The 14,517-nt window shown below is 39.4% G+C and overlaps 1 protein-coding gene across 2 annotated transcripts in view; it reads left to right on the top strand.

Annotated features, from left to right (window-relative positions):
• Nucleotides 1-13,063, top strand: part of gfra1a (gdnf family receptor alpha 1a) — a 109,534-nt gene extending 96,471 nt beyond the window's left edge. For both annotated transcript variants that reach the window (XM_082557508.1, XM_082557507.1), the window contains 2 exons: nt 7,642-7,689; nt 9,186-13,063. In XM_082557508.1, the coding sequence (XP_082413634.1) occupies nt 7,642-7,689; nt 9,186-9,338 (201 nt within the window). In that variant the 3' untranslated portion in view covers nt 9,339-13,063. The remainder of the gene's footprint in view (nt 1-7,641; nt 7,690-9,185) is intronic.
• The last annotated feature ends 1,454 nt before the right edge of the window (nt 13,064-14,517 follow it).

Genomic DNA, 14,517 nt, shown 5'->3' with positions numbered 1-14,517 from the left:
TATTGTATTAAGTGGACAGGAATATTTTCTCTAGTGGGATTATTCATGTTTACCCCCTATGTAGATTTCTAGGCGTGCCCCTTCATTAACTGACACACTCATGTGTGTATCTATGCATTTATCCACATATTCCCTAATTTGGCCTGTAAGGCTCTGAAACTGTCAGTCTGTCCTTTGGAGCAGCTTCTTCTGCACTACAGGAACAACAGTTATCTGGCTGACTAAATGGAGGGATCAGTCCTGAACACTGGTGACGGGCTCTTCCTGGGTCAGGGAGGAAATGAGGATAACACTGTGATTACCAGCAGAGAGATGACAGAGCCTCAGAGGGCCGTTTCACATATAACGATACCACAACCCAATGCAGCAGCATGCAACTGTTAAAGTTATTGTTTACAGGCACTTTCACCTTAATCGTTTCTTTTTGTGAATAGAAATCTTAACTGTAAACACCATGTTTTATCCTTATCTTATATTTGCACATGATGTGCCTGTTTCGGCCGTTTCTGAATAGTTTTGGTTTCGTCTTTGTAATACCGCTAAAAATCCACAGTCAGCAAATTTTAAAGAGGATAAACTCCACTTAACAAAATTAGCTTCGTTTTTAAAAACCCAGCCTTTGAACCCAGCCTTTCATAAATTGATTTTTTTTCTTTTCTGCTGTTTGAGAGAAACTGAACAAGTGCTAGACAATTATTAACATTGTTTTTTAGACTGTTTATTTCCACATTCAGTGGACACACACAACATTACGATTCACTGGGAGACGTGTTTCTGGCCACCTGTAACTGGGACTCCCAAAAGCTCTCAGTCCTGGTGCTACTGGATCTAAGCGCAGCCTTTGATACAGTAGACCACGCTATTCTTTTAAACAGACTGAAACACATGGTGGGCCTCTCTGGTGCTGTACACAACTGGTTCACTTCATATCTCTCTGACAGAACTTTTATGGTGAGTATGGATACATGCTCCTCTAAGATCCATAGAATGACATGTGGTGTGCCTCAAGGGTCGGTTCTAGGCCCTGTACTTTTTAATTTGTATATGCTGCCTCTCGGCAGTGTCATCAGGAGGCATGGAGTGAACTTCCACAGTTACGCTGATGACACGCAGCTGTACATCTCCGTGTCTCCTGATGACACCAGACCAATGGATGCCCTTTTTAACTGTATCTTGGATATAAGATCTTGGATGGCAGAAAACTTTTTACAGCTTAACCAGGACAAAACTGAAGTTTTAATTGTCGGTCCTGAGGCTCAGAGAGAGAAACTCTTGTCTAAATTAGAGGCATTTTCACTATGTCCTTCGCTACAAGTGAAAAACCTGGGTGTTATTTTTGACTCTGAGCTTGGTTTTATCCCACATGTTAAACATGTAACCAAAATTGGATTTTATCATCTAAAAAATATAGCCAGAGTCCGCCCTATTCTCTCTCGGGCCAACACGGAGATGCTGATGCATGCTTTTATTACCAGTCGCATTGATTACTGTAATGCCCTGCTCTCTGGTCTTCCTAAGAAGAATATTTCAACTTCACAACTCTTGCAAAACTCGGCAGCTCGTGTGCTGACGAAGACCAGAGGGCGGGCCCACATTACACCGGTTTTAGAATCGCTGCACTGGCTCCCCGTGTGTTTCAGGATCGATTTTAAAGTTCTTTTATTGGTTTTTAAATGTCTTAATGGTCTTGGGCCTTCTTATCTCTCAGATCTGCTTTTACCATACGAACCCTCGCGGACCCTGAGGTCCTCTGGTGCTGGCCTTTTGATTGTCCCTAAAGTCAGGACACATACTCACGGAGAGGCAGCTTTTCAGTGGTATGGTCCTCGTCTGTGGAACAGCCTGCCGGAGGAGCTCAGGGCCGCAGAGAACGTACATGTTTTTAAGAACAGGCTCAAGACCCACCTTTTTAATTTAGCTTTTACTTAGCGTTTATTTATTTTTTATGCTTATTTATTCTATCCTGTTATTCTATTATTAATTTAGGATTTACCTAATATTTTTTGATTTTATTCTTATTCATTTTTTAATCTTCTTACTCTATTTATATTTATATTTATATTGTATCCTGTTCTTATTTATTTTATCATTTTACCCTGTATATATCGTATTGCGTCATATCTCCAGTGTTTCCTCGGAGGGCGCTCTCTGCACCGGGGCTGTTATTGACCGTGGCTGCTGGGTCTCTGGGGTCCTCTCAGCCTGGTTGGGGGGCTCCTTGGCCTCCCTCCTGCTGTGTGCCCAGCCCGGAGGCTGCGGTCTGTGACCGGCTCTCTGTTATAGTGTTTCCTCACTTGGCTCATGCGAGCCCAGCCCAATTTTTACTCTTTAAGTGTGCGCGTGTGTGTATGTGTGTGTGGGTGGGGGTGGGGGGATATATGTGTATTGAGAGTGTGGGGAGTGAGTTGGAGGGTGGGGTGGGCTGCTTTTAACTATGTAAAGCACTTTGTGCTACATTTTTTCTGTATGAAAAGTGCTTTATAAATAAAGATTGATTGATTGATAAATTTAAGCCTCCTTTGAGATCCTCCATCTTCTGAGGGAAATGACTGGGTCTTTAGCGATTTAAGTCAGCACTTTGGTTGCAGTTTGGTGCCAAGTTTATTGCAGCTTTTACTGCTGCTTTTTCTAGAAACCTGTTTGATGGGTGTAGTAAGAGTGCACCACAGTAGTAAAGCTGAGGGTTTTAAACCCACGACAAACCGGCCAAAATAAAGAGTGATAACATAAGATCTATGTAGCCTTGTCATTTGAAATCACCTATTTCTTTTTAGAAACAAAATCGATTATTTATGTTACTAATCCATTTAATCAACCAGTTATGGAGTTCAGAGTCAAGGGGGACTCTGAACCCGTGACTGTTCAGCGTTATAGAGTCAGGGCAGGGTACGTCCTGGACAGGTTGCCAGTCTATCACATGGCTGATAAAGCAAGACTGACAAACATTCATTACTTATTAACATCTTCAGCCAATTTAGAATTTAATTAACCTACCAAACATGTTTTATTTAAATATTTAAAATATTAATTAGCACAACACTGAAGCCAGAGCTGCATTAATCATGGAAAACTGGGCACCTGACTGAAGGCAGAACAACTGTGACATTAAAAATTCATTAATAAAAGTAATAATTATGAAAATTTACCATTTTTTGCTTTTAGCTAGTTTTACTTTTAGTTCTGTGTATATTTTCTATGTTTAATCTTTTTGATTTTTATGAAACTACAGACGCACATTTAGACAAACTATGACTGACTGCATGAAGGAAGTTGAGCAAGTTGCAAAGTGGCGTGCAGATGCACAAATAGCATGCCATTTATAAAATCGGCCAGTTGCTTGGTGATCTGATGTGGGCTGGCATTACAGTGATGTACCAGAATGACAAAGGATGACTTTGCAAACCTGGCTTACATACCATTGTGCTCAAAGTCCTACAAAGGTCTGCTGTATGTATATCAGAGGTTAGAAGGTGAAAAAGTCTGCTAAGAGCTAAACCTGACACTGAACAACACTTGTTGCTGCAGGACAAATCAGTAGTGGCTGCTTTCAGTGATGTAGAGAAGAATCAACCAGTAATGTGGTTCTGAGGTGATGTTACCGAGCGCCACACCAACACTTCAAAGTGTCTTAGTAGCAATGTAGCTGGCTATGCTGGGCCGTTCTCCACATTACTTACTCAGTATGAGAATAGCATAGCTTTTAATCTATGTGAAAGTGATAGCTGCAACATATAATATGTATGTGGGTGAGGAAGGTTGTACTGTATGCACGTAGGCACAGACAGTATAAGCAGCCATGAAGCCCTGCAAGTTAAGTTAACAGACAGATATTCTAGATAGATGCAATTACACACTCAAGCCTGTTCACACAAATCCACACAAAGGCAAGCGCACTCACACAAACACCCAGTCTGCACTGATAATGAGCTTTGGTAGTGTACTGATGCGTGTGTGCTGTTGGCACTGCTCTGATACCACGTCAAATACAAGTTAATGAGAGAGTTGGTGTGTGTGTGTGTGTGTGTGTGTGTGTGTGTGTGTGTGTGTGTGTGTGGTATATTCGAGTGCTGTTGCATGTATGTGTGTGATTTTTTTTTTTTTTTTTTTTTTTTAAATGTGTGTGTGTATGTAAGCATCAATGCGGACGATGCTGTTGAAATGACACACTCGGGGGACAGGCCTGTCAAGAAAACTCACTCTACTCTCCTCACTGATCTCTCTCCTATACAAACACACACACAGACGCACAAACATGCAGAACAATCACCATTAAACACTGACTCAAAACCTTTCCAGTTTCAGCCAGTGAGAATCTGGCAGATCTGAAGTGCATTTACCCCGGCTTGAAAGACGAAAAAAATTAAAGTGGAGAGAAAAAATGTTGAAGGTGTTAAAAGCTGAAAGCTCCTCACCTCCCAGTGAGATCTATATTTTTAGGGGCTGGAGAATAACCAGCCTGAGACCTTTCAAATTATCAGTGTCTATAAATCGAACTTGGCTCCTTTATAAAATGTTCAAACATGTGGCTGAACAGTGTTTTTCTCAAGCTGCCAGCTGAATTTGAAGAGACCCAGCTTCCTTTTTCTTGTCTTCGTTTCTTGTGCTGGAGAGGGTACTTTCCTCTCTGTTTAATTTCCCCACTGTGTGTCTTTGTTTTGGCGGTAATGTGAAGACGCTTTCATCCTCTTTAGTTTTTACAGGAAATTAAGATACTAGAATTGCCGCGTTTCTTCTTTCCTCACACAAAAGGGCTAAAATTTACACACATGTTCAGAGAAACACATACACATAAATGTGTGCAGATCAGCACACATTTAAAAACCGCAGGGCTTTGTCAGCCTGATTTCTCTTTTTTTCTTTTTTGTTGTTATAAATATAGTTGACTCCAAAGCAGACAGGAAGTACCCTGGACAAATATGGAAATGTTCTACATGCTAATGTGACTTTTCCAAACAGGGAAGTAAATCAGAAAAACAAAACAAAGAACAGCGATGTGTATTTGAATTCACTGACCTCCACCCATGCACATATTTGTTAACGGACTTGATGTCTTTGTAAAAGAAGACGAAAACTCTAAATGGCTCAAAAGTCCAAGAGGAAGCTAAGGCAATAAATGTGTTTCAATTGCTATGTTTGTCAGTTTTAAATCACAATTATTATTACATTACACTTTTAACATCACCAGAAAATCTTATAAAGACACGAATGACTAATATTCACAGTTGCAACAATGCAAATCTTACAAATATCTGCATCTAAATTGCTGAATTTTTTAGTCATCATGAAGATGTTGCAATCATAAAAGCAATAAAGTGGCAGATGGAAGCCTACATCTATGTGCGATGTAAGGTTCACATTCACATGATTAAGCTTTTCCAACGTTTTGCAGCGAAACACTCGGTGCCCTCGGGATTCGAAACTTCAGCAACAAGCTGTAAAACTTTATCGTCTCTTTCAGTGATGAGACGGGGAAACGTTTAGCACAATGGCGGTAAACACAGATGGGCCTTAATCAGGAAACACAACCCCACAATGACTAAGCAAGTTGTGCTTAGTCATTGTGTTGTTATTTTTTCCTTGACAATGCTTTAAAATCTCAGCTTGTTCTGCTGTTTGGGTCGTTGTGCAGAGGCCTGCAAATACACCATGATTTATAGACATCATTCCACCCAACCCTTTTTTTTCCCACTTTAGCGCTGAAGCATGGGTATAATAACAAAATACACATTCTCACTTTCTATAATACTATGCCTGCTACATTCTGTGCGTCCCTATTTTTGGCCTGAATTCACTATACTGTATACAGGAGCTATTTATTATGCTGTCACACCTACTTCCTGTATACACACAGGCGTTTCACTTACAGCATCCATCCTCAATACATATATTCAGTGTGCAGGTCATTAGAAGAAAAGAGAAAAATAAAGTTTCTTTTCTTGGAGGTAGAAAAGGAAAAACAGGTAGCAAACTCATAACCAGCTGCTTAATTCACCAAATGCACAACAAAAATACAAGATGTTCACATGCTGATTACAAGGTCTACACTGCCAATCAGTAAATCAGCTCATGGTGGGCTTGCAATCAGCAAAAGTGGTAATCACTTCTAATCTGTTTAGAAATTTGCCTGAAGAGCTTAGACCCAGAGGACATGATTGTCACGATGTTATATATGTTTCTTTTTTTCCATTGCTGCTCTTTTTTTCCATTATATATTTTTTTCATGTACTGTGCCGAGTAACGCTGAATTCAACACAGTTAAATATGTTCTTTTGTATTCCCTGTTCACAGTTATCTCGTGCAAAGTGAACTCAGAGGTTTTGATGTATGTTCCAACGCTGGTTGCGGCGCATTAGTTTCTGTTCTATTTGAATTTTGGATTCTAGACTTCAAACTCCCAGTCTTTGGATGTTTGCTGACTTTTTGTTCTGTTTTCTGTCAAGATGATGCCACAATAACCTTCAGTAATGTTACGTTCTGGGCTCTGGTGGTTAACTTCAACACTGAAACCACAGTTGTCATAATGAAGCTGCTTCTTTACTTTAAAGATGATCTCTTAGATATGACAAAAGTTATTTCCAGTTAAACCGACCGTCCCTTTTGATCAGGACTGTATTTTGTATGTTTTTGTATGATTGAAATACCAGCTAGAGATGTAAAAAGCAATTTCTAGTTTAGTACCTTTGCCTTATGTGATTGTATGATATATTGTTAGATATAATCAACACTGTTTAACAAAATACAAATACATTTCTACATTTTTTCCTAAATAAAAAATGAAAGACACTAATATTAGCTGACACACAGTTATTAAGTAGTAATTAAGTAACCCAGCAAGCATTTTGTTGAAAAACTGGATGGTCATGGTTGGCTGAGCTCAACCACAGAGTTGCATTCTGCATCACAGAGCATTTCTGCGTTTGGTATGATATCTACGTATGCTGTAATTTTAATAGTACTCTCGTAATAATCATGAAAAAAAGTTAAGCCTTCAAATTATCCGTCATGGTTGTCATCACAGAACAGTCCCTAACCTTCATTTACGCACATGGTGAAAGCGTTTGTGTGTGTGTGTGACAGACTGGGACTCAAAGGCAGTGTATTTGAGTGTGTGACAGCTGCTGAATGATAAATCTGAGATCAAATCAGAGTGGGGGTTTGACTGTCCCCCTGCGCTCACTCTCGTTCTTCTTGTGTAAATATCAGAGGCTTTAAAAGTTTAACAGGCTCTCAGCGTAAACTCTGCAAGGTTACTGTAGATTTTTCCAATTCAGCTTCAGGTTCCAATCTGTTTTTATGATCAGAGCAGCACCGAGCTTTCATAAATGCACAGAATGAATGTGATAGTTGTTTGAAGTTTAGTCACAGTCACAGTGTTTGAACACCGATCCGTGTGTTTTCACCTGTTGTGAAAACACATTGACAGAATATTTTCAGTCTAATTAAAATTATATTGCTGCATTGATTGTTGAACAAAGCAAATGAATTGCTTCTGATTCTCTGCTGACAGTCTCTGTTTTGTGATGTAACATGCACACTTCAGACTCTCGACCTTGAAACTTCAGTAACGTATAACCCGACTGCCATTTGCAGATATAAGCTTGATTGTAGGTTGAGATGTTTGATTGTATCCTTCTGTTGCAGGCTCAGAAATCGCAGTCAAACTCGAGTGCCGATGGCGTCATCTGTGTGGTAAGTTCAATGTCGGTGAATGTTGTACTACAAATCTATTGTATAAATTGAAGAATAAGCATAAGCTGAATGTCTAGCACATGAAGAGCAACTATGTGTTTTGAGTAAGGTTAGAGATGTATTTAAGTAAACCTTTTACGGTTAAAAAGGCATCTACAAAACAACAAAATGTAGACCTTCTGATAAGAGTTATACCAAAACCTTGACATTAAAGTAAAAGTTAATAACTAGAGTGGAAAGCATCCATCTAAAGTATGTTTCACAGCTCTGCAAGTATCTATCCACAGCACGCTGTCCCTGACAGGCAAAGTAACTAACATTGATAATCTCGTTATAATTTAATGATTCTGCTAGGGAAACGTGTTCCTGGTATACATGTGGGTGTTACTGTGACACATACCACCCAAATAAATAATATCACACTTGTTCACATGATCATAAGGTCTTCACCCAGCCCTGAGTCCAAATTAGTATCCCACAATATGTGTGAGGTATTCTCCTCCTCACTCATTTTAAAGTAACAGAAACAGAAGATGTGCTGCCAACATCCCCGCATCTACACCACAGCACACTAAGAAAACTCACCATAAAGGTCTTGTATCTATCTCCGAAGCGTCAGGGTTATTTTGGTGACACGAGGGGGACCTGTGCTTTTTTAGACGGGAGGTTTTATTACGGTGGCCGTTTGGTTTATATTGATGTTACAGGTTAAAACTGCTATTAAAGATTTGCTTTGAGATACAGTATCGCACAAAGAGAACCTATAACTTGTTTCGGTGGTGAAAGCTCAAACTGTTATGCCCTTTCATTTGATACGACAATTTCATTCAAGACCACAAGGCAATCGGCAAGTTATCATATCATCACCAATTCTAATCTGACCCAGCTGAAAGTCTCTGACCTCCATCTGACAGTGATTGCCACAGCAATCCTTCCTGCCTTCTTTGTAAACTCCTGTTCTTTGTAGTTCCTTTGAGGCTGAAATGGGATCGTTGCTTATCTGGTGGCTTTTAAAGTTCACTGTAAATGTCATTGTACAATAATAAGGCACTGTTATGCACTGGACTGACATTTAATAGAGGCAGGGCCAGGTCTTGGGGAGATGACCCAGCCGTTAGCTTGCAGCTTTATTAGCCAAAGACCGCTGGTGAAGTCCTGTATACACATACCAGCACGTGGTGCACATGCAAATTTAAGCACGCACACACACTTCTACTTTTTAACTTTCCACGGTGGCATTTTACTTATAAAAACAACCTTTCATGGTTTAGTGTGCCACACCAAATGAATGCTGAAGACATTTTAAACATTGTGAACATGAGTATGTAGGCATAATATTAACAAAATAAAATAAAAATAAGCAAAAGTTGAGGCATTTGCATTTCCTCCTAATGTCCTCTGCAATGCCAGCTGCATATTGTGAACATAATCTTTCTGGGACATCTCAGAACCACGCTGAGCTCATTTTCTCCAATCTCTGTCTATCTGTCTAACAGGACCCTCAGATAGATGGTCCAAGTACCTCCAACGCCATCCTGAGAAACTCGGCTGCCTCCAGACGGCCTGAGGGCCTGGCCTCCCTGCTGCCCCCGCTGTTCTGGCTGTGGTACTGCAGCCTGCCGGTGCTTTCCTGGCAAGGCAATTTGTAGCTGCGTCACTTCCCAGCAACAAACAGACTGACAAACACATTTGTATAAAAGAAGAAGACAAACAAGGAATTATATCCTTTCTTTTCAGTTAGACCTGTTGTACTTTTTTCTCTTGGATTCTGTCTTTTAATTCCTGCTTTGATTTGTTGTTGTTTTTTTTAATGAATTTTTGAAAAGCTTTGTTGTTTCTTTCTTTCTTCTCTTTTTTTTTTTTTTAGCGTTGCTGCTGTGTGCTAAAACAGTGATCTGCTATACATGTTAATTCAAGTTTTGACTGTGTGCTCACGTTGGGTTAGTCAGAGAAAGAGGTGATTTAAAACAGCTTCGTACCCCGCTCACTTGGGCAGAGATGAGAAAATACTGGAGGACTACATTCCAATAAACCACAGCGTGTGACTCTTGGAACGCAATGTAAACGAACATCAATTTTCAGAGTTGTCTGATCAGTTTTCACCCATGTCTGTTTGTGTGTTGAGGCTATAGGTGGGATCTTTCGCTTAAAAGTCACAGTGAGTTCAGTAATGGCTACATATTATCACTTGGGCAGCCTTTTAGGTGTTACTCCATCTCCTCTGTGGTATGTGTCTGTTTTGATAATGCCGTGATCTGGTATTTTACATTTTTATGAGCTGAATTAAATGTCACTTGACGAAAAAAAGTCATTTTCTTTTTTTAGGACAAAATACATTAACTTAAAACGTCAGAGAAGTTTAGCGCCCAAACTGTTTCTATTGTAGCTCATACTGAACACAGATTGCCGCTGGCAGAAGCACACAGGCAAAGTCCCACAAACACTTGATGCACATTTTCACACAGTCAGACAGAAACACACAGCAACACACTAGGTCCGAGGCTTTCGGCTCCCTTTCTTCACTTTATAAAACGGCGTGTTGCTCAGCGATCACAGGTCGGGACGCTGCTGTGGACGGCTGAATCCACTCCACTCATTAGTGATTGTGCATACTTGCAATTGTCCAAACCATGTTTAATGTTTCTTTTGGAGAAGGTAAGAGAGAAGCTGCTAAAGTTTTACCTGAATTTTCCTTTTTGCTTAGATGAACGCCACTGCATCGAGCCCACAAAAACCAGAGCTGACAAAAAGCAGGCTTGCTGCTGTAGAGTGTAATCAGCACTAACTCATGCATCCATCAGTACATCGTCTTCTGTCACTTCTGTGTTACAACTTATTGCCTCAATTGTAAAACTGTCAAAGCATGTTCAGAGAGGAAATGTTAAATTTAAGCTGACCATTTGCTAAACCCCATAAGCCGTAGTCACTGTTGCTAATTAATTCCAGTATGGTGAGTTTCAAATGACATAAAAGAGGCAGAATTTCCTCTTCATTTTAAGTAGCAAAGATCTGTCACAGATACTTTATAATCTCTAACTAACAAGCTTATTTACATAATTAACATTTACTGGTTAGAGAACGAGAACCTCAAATGAGGGTTTTTGTTGTACACTTGCAGGCTACACGCCAACTCTGCTTCCTAATATAAGCTGTGCTGTTTGCCTGAAATATGCTAGATGTTTGCTAGCCTTCACCTCAGCTAATTCAGGTCACTGAACTTGACCCCTCGGCCATATTCGTGGTGTTGTTACCTTTTGGAGCATTTCTAGTGTGATCACTTATTCAATAAGATTCCTGTGTGGTTAATTTGGCCAATAGTCTGTCCACTAAGTCCAGTTTTAATAACGGAAGTTCTCATCTTTTAGTTGTATATTACTTGAATATTATCAACAGGTATATGTGTCTGTGCAGTGTGACAGTTCAGTCTGTGGGTGCACCTTCCTAAGAAAACTTGTTAGTGTTAGCTAACAGCTTAGCACTTGACTCTGTGGTCCTAATCTGTCACTTCTAGTTCCAAAAACAAACAAATAAATAACAAGAAAGTATCCAAAGTTCAGTACAAGCTGCTTTAAAACAAGACGCACACACAATAGACAGCCTATTGTGGTTCCAGGGAAACCGTGAGCATGCATTTAGCAGATTTGGAAATGCAAATTATTTTGTTCTAATATGTCATCATTAGAAACTTGGAAAACTAGAAACAGTTTTGAGAATGAGAGCTAACTTTGGTAAATGTTCCGTGGATGATGCTCCTGAGGGCAAAGAGTCCTGATCTGACAGTGTTAGTTGTTAATAACCTAATAATTTTCAAATTTGAATTATAAAGAATATCAACTTAAGAGTTGATTTAGGTATTTGAAATGGAACGTTAGAGTCAAGAGATGATACCACCCTTCCTACTTTTCAAATATTGTTAAATTGCTCTTCGTGACGAACACCACTTTGCCATGTTGAACAGACTTCAAAGCTTGACACCTTAAGCACAGGCAGGAGTTTAGCAAATGGTTACTTTTGTCTTCTGATCTATATGGAAATCATTAATGGTTTTGTGCGTCTACTTTGGATGACTACTGGAAAAATTTAAAAAAGGGAAAAACACGGCATTGTGGCATCATTTTTCCAGCTTTTCCATTGGAGGCAAATAAAATCTTAGCTTTTAATTTTGACAGATTTCTCTGTGATCGGGATACTTACACACATCTCTGTGGCATGTTCAGCACTAGCCACTGACAAGATACTCATCACTCGCTGCTTAGGTTTATGTCGCTTCTCAAAACACAACTAATGTATAGTAGAACTTTAATGTTATTTACCGAGCATAAACATGGTATATGCACTGTATGTACTTGGCTGAAACTATGAATTGGACAAATAAATGTCTGATAATATTCTATTTCAGAGCATTGTGAGCTATTTTGTCATTCAGATACAACATAGAGTACATTGAATAAGCCAGAATATTGTTTTTTTATAACAACTTAAATGTATATTTCTCTCAGTATGTACATGATTATGGAATATTATTGCATCTGAGGCAGAGGATATCATTATAACTCTCTTACTGTACCTTAAAAACAGCTGTATTTCCTAAGCATACTGTTTTTTACCATAGCCCCATTTATGACGTTGCTAAAATGCAGTGTTGACAGGTTTTTCTTTGTTTGTTTGTTGTTTGGATAAAAATTACACTTGTTTTTCTATCTTTTACTAATTTGTGCTCTTTTGATGAGTTGAAGTTAATGAGATGGACCTGCTAAAGATTTAAATGGTTCTTTTTTATGCTGAAGTTAAGGAAGACAGAAAACTCATTGCATGGTGTTAGAAATCAATATTTAAGGACAAATATATTCCGGACCATGCTTTGGAAGGATTTTTTCATGGTGTGTTTGAAGATGGTTGGGGACGTGGGATGATTCCCACAAACTGAATGTCTGTTTGGATGGAAAGTTAAAGAGAAATCTTATTAGTTGTTGTTTTACAAAAAGCCCTGCCTGGGACTGATTGCATTTCTAAGAACTGTGTCTTAGAGTATGTGTGATCATTTTATATTTGAATCCCAGAGCCGTGTCTTCGTGGTCTTTGGAATATGAGAGTGACTCAGTGCTTTCTGATCACAGAAGGCCTCAAAACTGGGGACACTTCCTCACAATGAAAGGATCCCCACTTTTGGACCAAACAAACAGTAGAGATGGTAAAAATATTTGCTGTCCTTCACAGTCCCATTTGTTCTTTTGAAATACCAGAAATACCAGCTTCTTTTGATTTTGAGTTTGCAGACTCCCTTAGCTATGTGGCATCATCAACTTCTTAGCTTGTGAAAATGTAAAATCTGTTGTACAAAAAGTTATAATTAAAAACTGTTAAATCACCCAGACTGCTTGTATGTGATGTTATTTCCCTGTGGAAACATGAAAGGTAGGCACCGGGCCCGTGGGAAAGGCAGGTGAGGCGGGCAGGATTAAAGAAACATTGAGGCCGTGTGAGGTGATCCAGAGAGGCCGATAAGATCATGTGTGTTAATGCAGCTGACCCTGGGTTACCAAGCCAGAGGAAACCCAAAGATAAAGTAAGAGTCATCTGAGGTTTCGCACAATTTTTTAGCTTTGACCAACTGGTGTGAGGAGGAGGGGTCACAGCAGACCGAGTGAGCACACAGCAATACTATATTATCCGAGGCACCGTGCTGAGAAACAGAACCACGGGGAACAAAAGGGTACACGCATACCAGAGACCTTTGTGGCAGGTGCTGGACTTTAAGAAAAACTTTCAAAGAAAGAAGGCAAGATCCATACTCCTGTAGATATTTTTTTTGTACAGATAATGTGCAGTATTTTGATCAATTACATCTTATTTATGTATATATAAGCTCTAAGCACAAGATCAATAGAGGCTGGGGTCTACGACACCAGAGCCTCCATTCAACGGCTTTGGGGGCCATTATTTATTTTAAATAATTTAATGACCAGAAGTATGGTTCACATGCCGAGACTTGGACTTTTTGGCTTTTTTTTTTTTTTTTTTTGGCGTTTTTAAGCAAGGAAATATTCATGTCAACTGCACTTAATAATCCTTAAGGAGTCATTAATATGTGGGTTGGACTCAAGCACCTGGCTCGAGTGGTCTTATTGCTGATTTTCTGGAAACACTTGAGTGTAACGTTAACTGCATAAAGAAATTACCTTGCACTGTTAAAATTTCCCTACCAAGAAAACACTTTAGCCACTTTAAAAAAAGCACAAAAAAACTGACCTTCTGCACTGTGAGGCCAAACTTCCTCCAGCATTTCACTTTTTGTCTGTCCCTCCTCATTTCCACCTCCTTTCTGAATCGGTTTTCATGAAAGGTTTCCAAATACTTAGTGCTTTGGAGCACTTCTGTAGCAGAGATTCAGAAAGTGGGCTGAAAAACTCCTTCGAACAGGTAAATACTGGCCCTCGAGCTCCCAGTTATGGCTAAATGTGTCATAAAAGTGGAGTTGATAGTTGGCATTGGGCACATCTGCAGATGCATTTTAAGCAATATGAATAAAACATTATTGTATAATAGAAAAGCACGATGGGGGAAATTGTTGTGTGCATCGTCATCAAATGTCATCAAATTAGTCTGACATTTGAGTTTACTTTCTCTTCCATTAAGTGAACTGCACATCCTCACCCATTAATACCAAGCACTGTGTTAAGCGTTTGCAGTTGGAAACCCATTAGCCAAGAATTTGTTAATTTGGGGAAGTGAACATAAATGCCACATCACTTAATGCAACAAGCTGCAAAAAATATCTGACTCACAGTATTTTTAATGCCTAAAATAAGGTGATCCGTGGACATCGTT

This window comes from Aulonocara stuartgranti (assembly GCF_965226115.1).
Source record: "Aulonocara stuartgranti genome assembly, chromosome: 13".
In the NCBI taxonomy this organism is placed as follows: Eukaryota; Metazoa; Chordata; class Actinopteri; order Cichliformes; family Cichlidae; genus Aulonocara; species Aulonocara stuartgranti.
The sequence above is the reverse complement of the archived record's forward strand: the minus strand, read 5'-3'. Positions and strand labels throughout refer to the sequence as shown.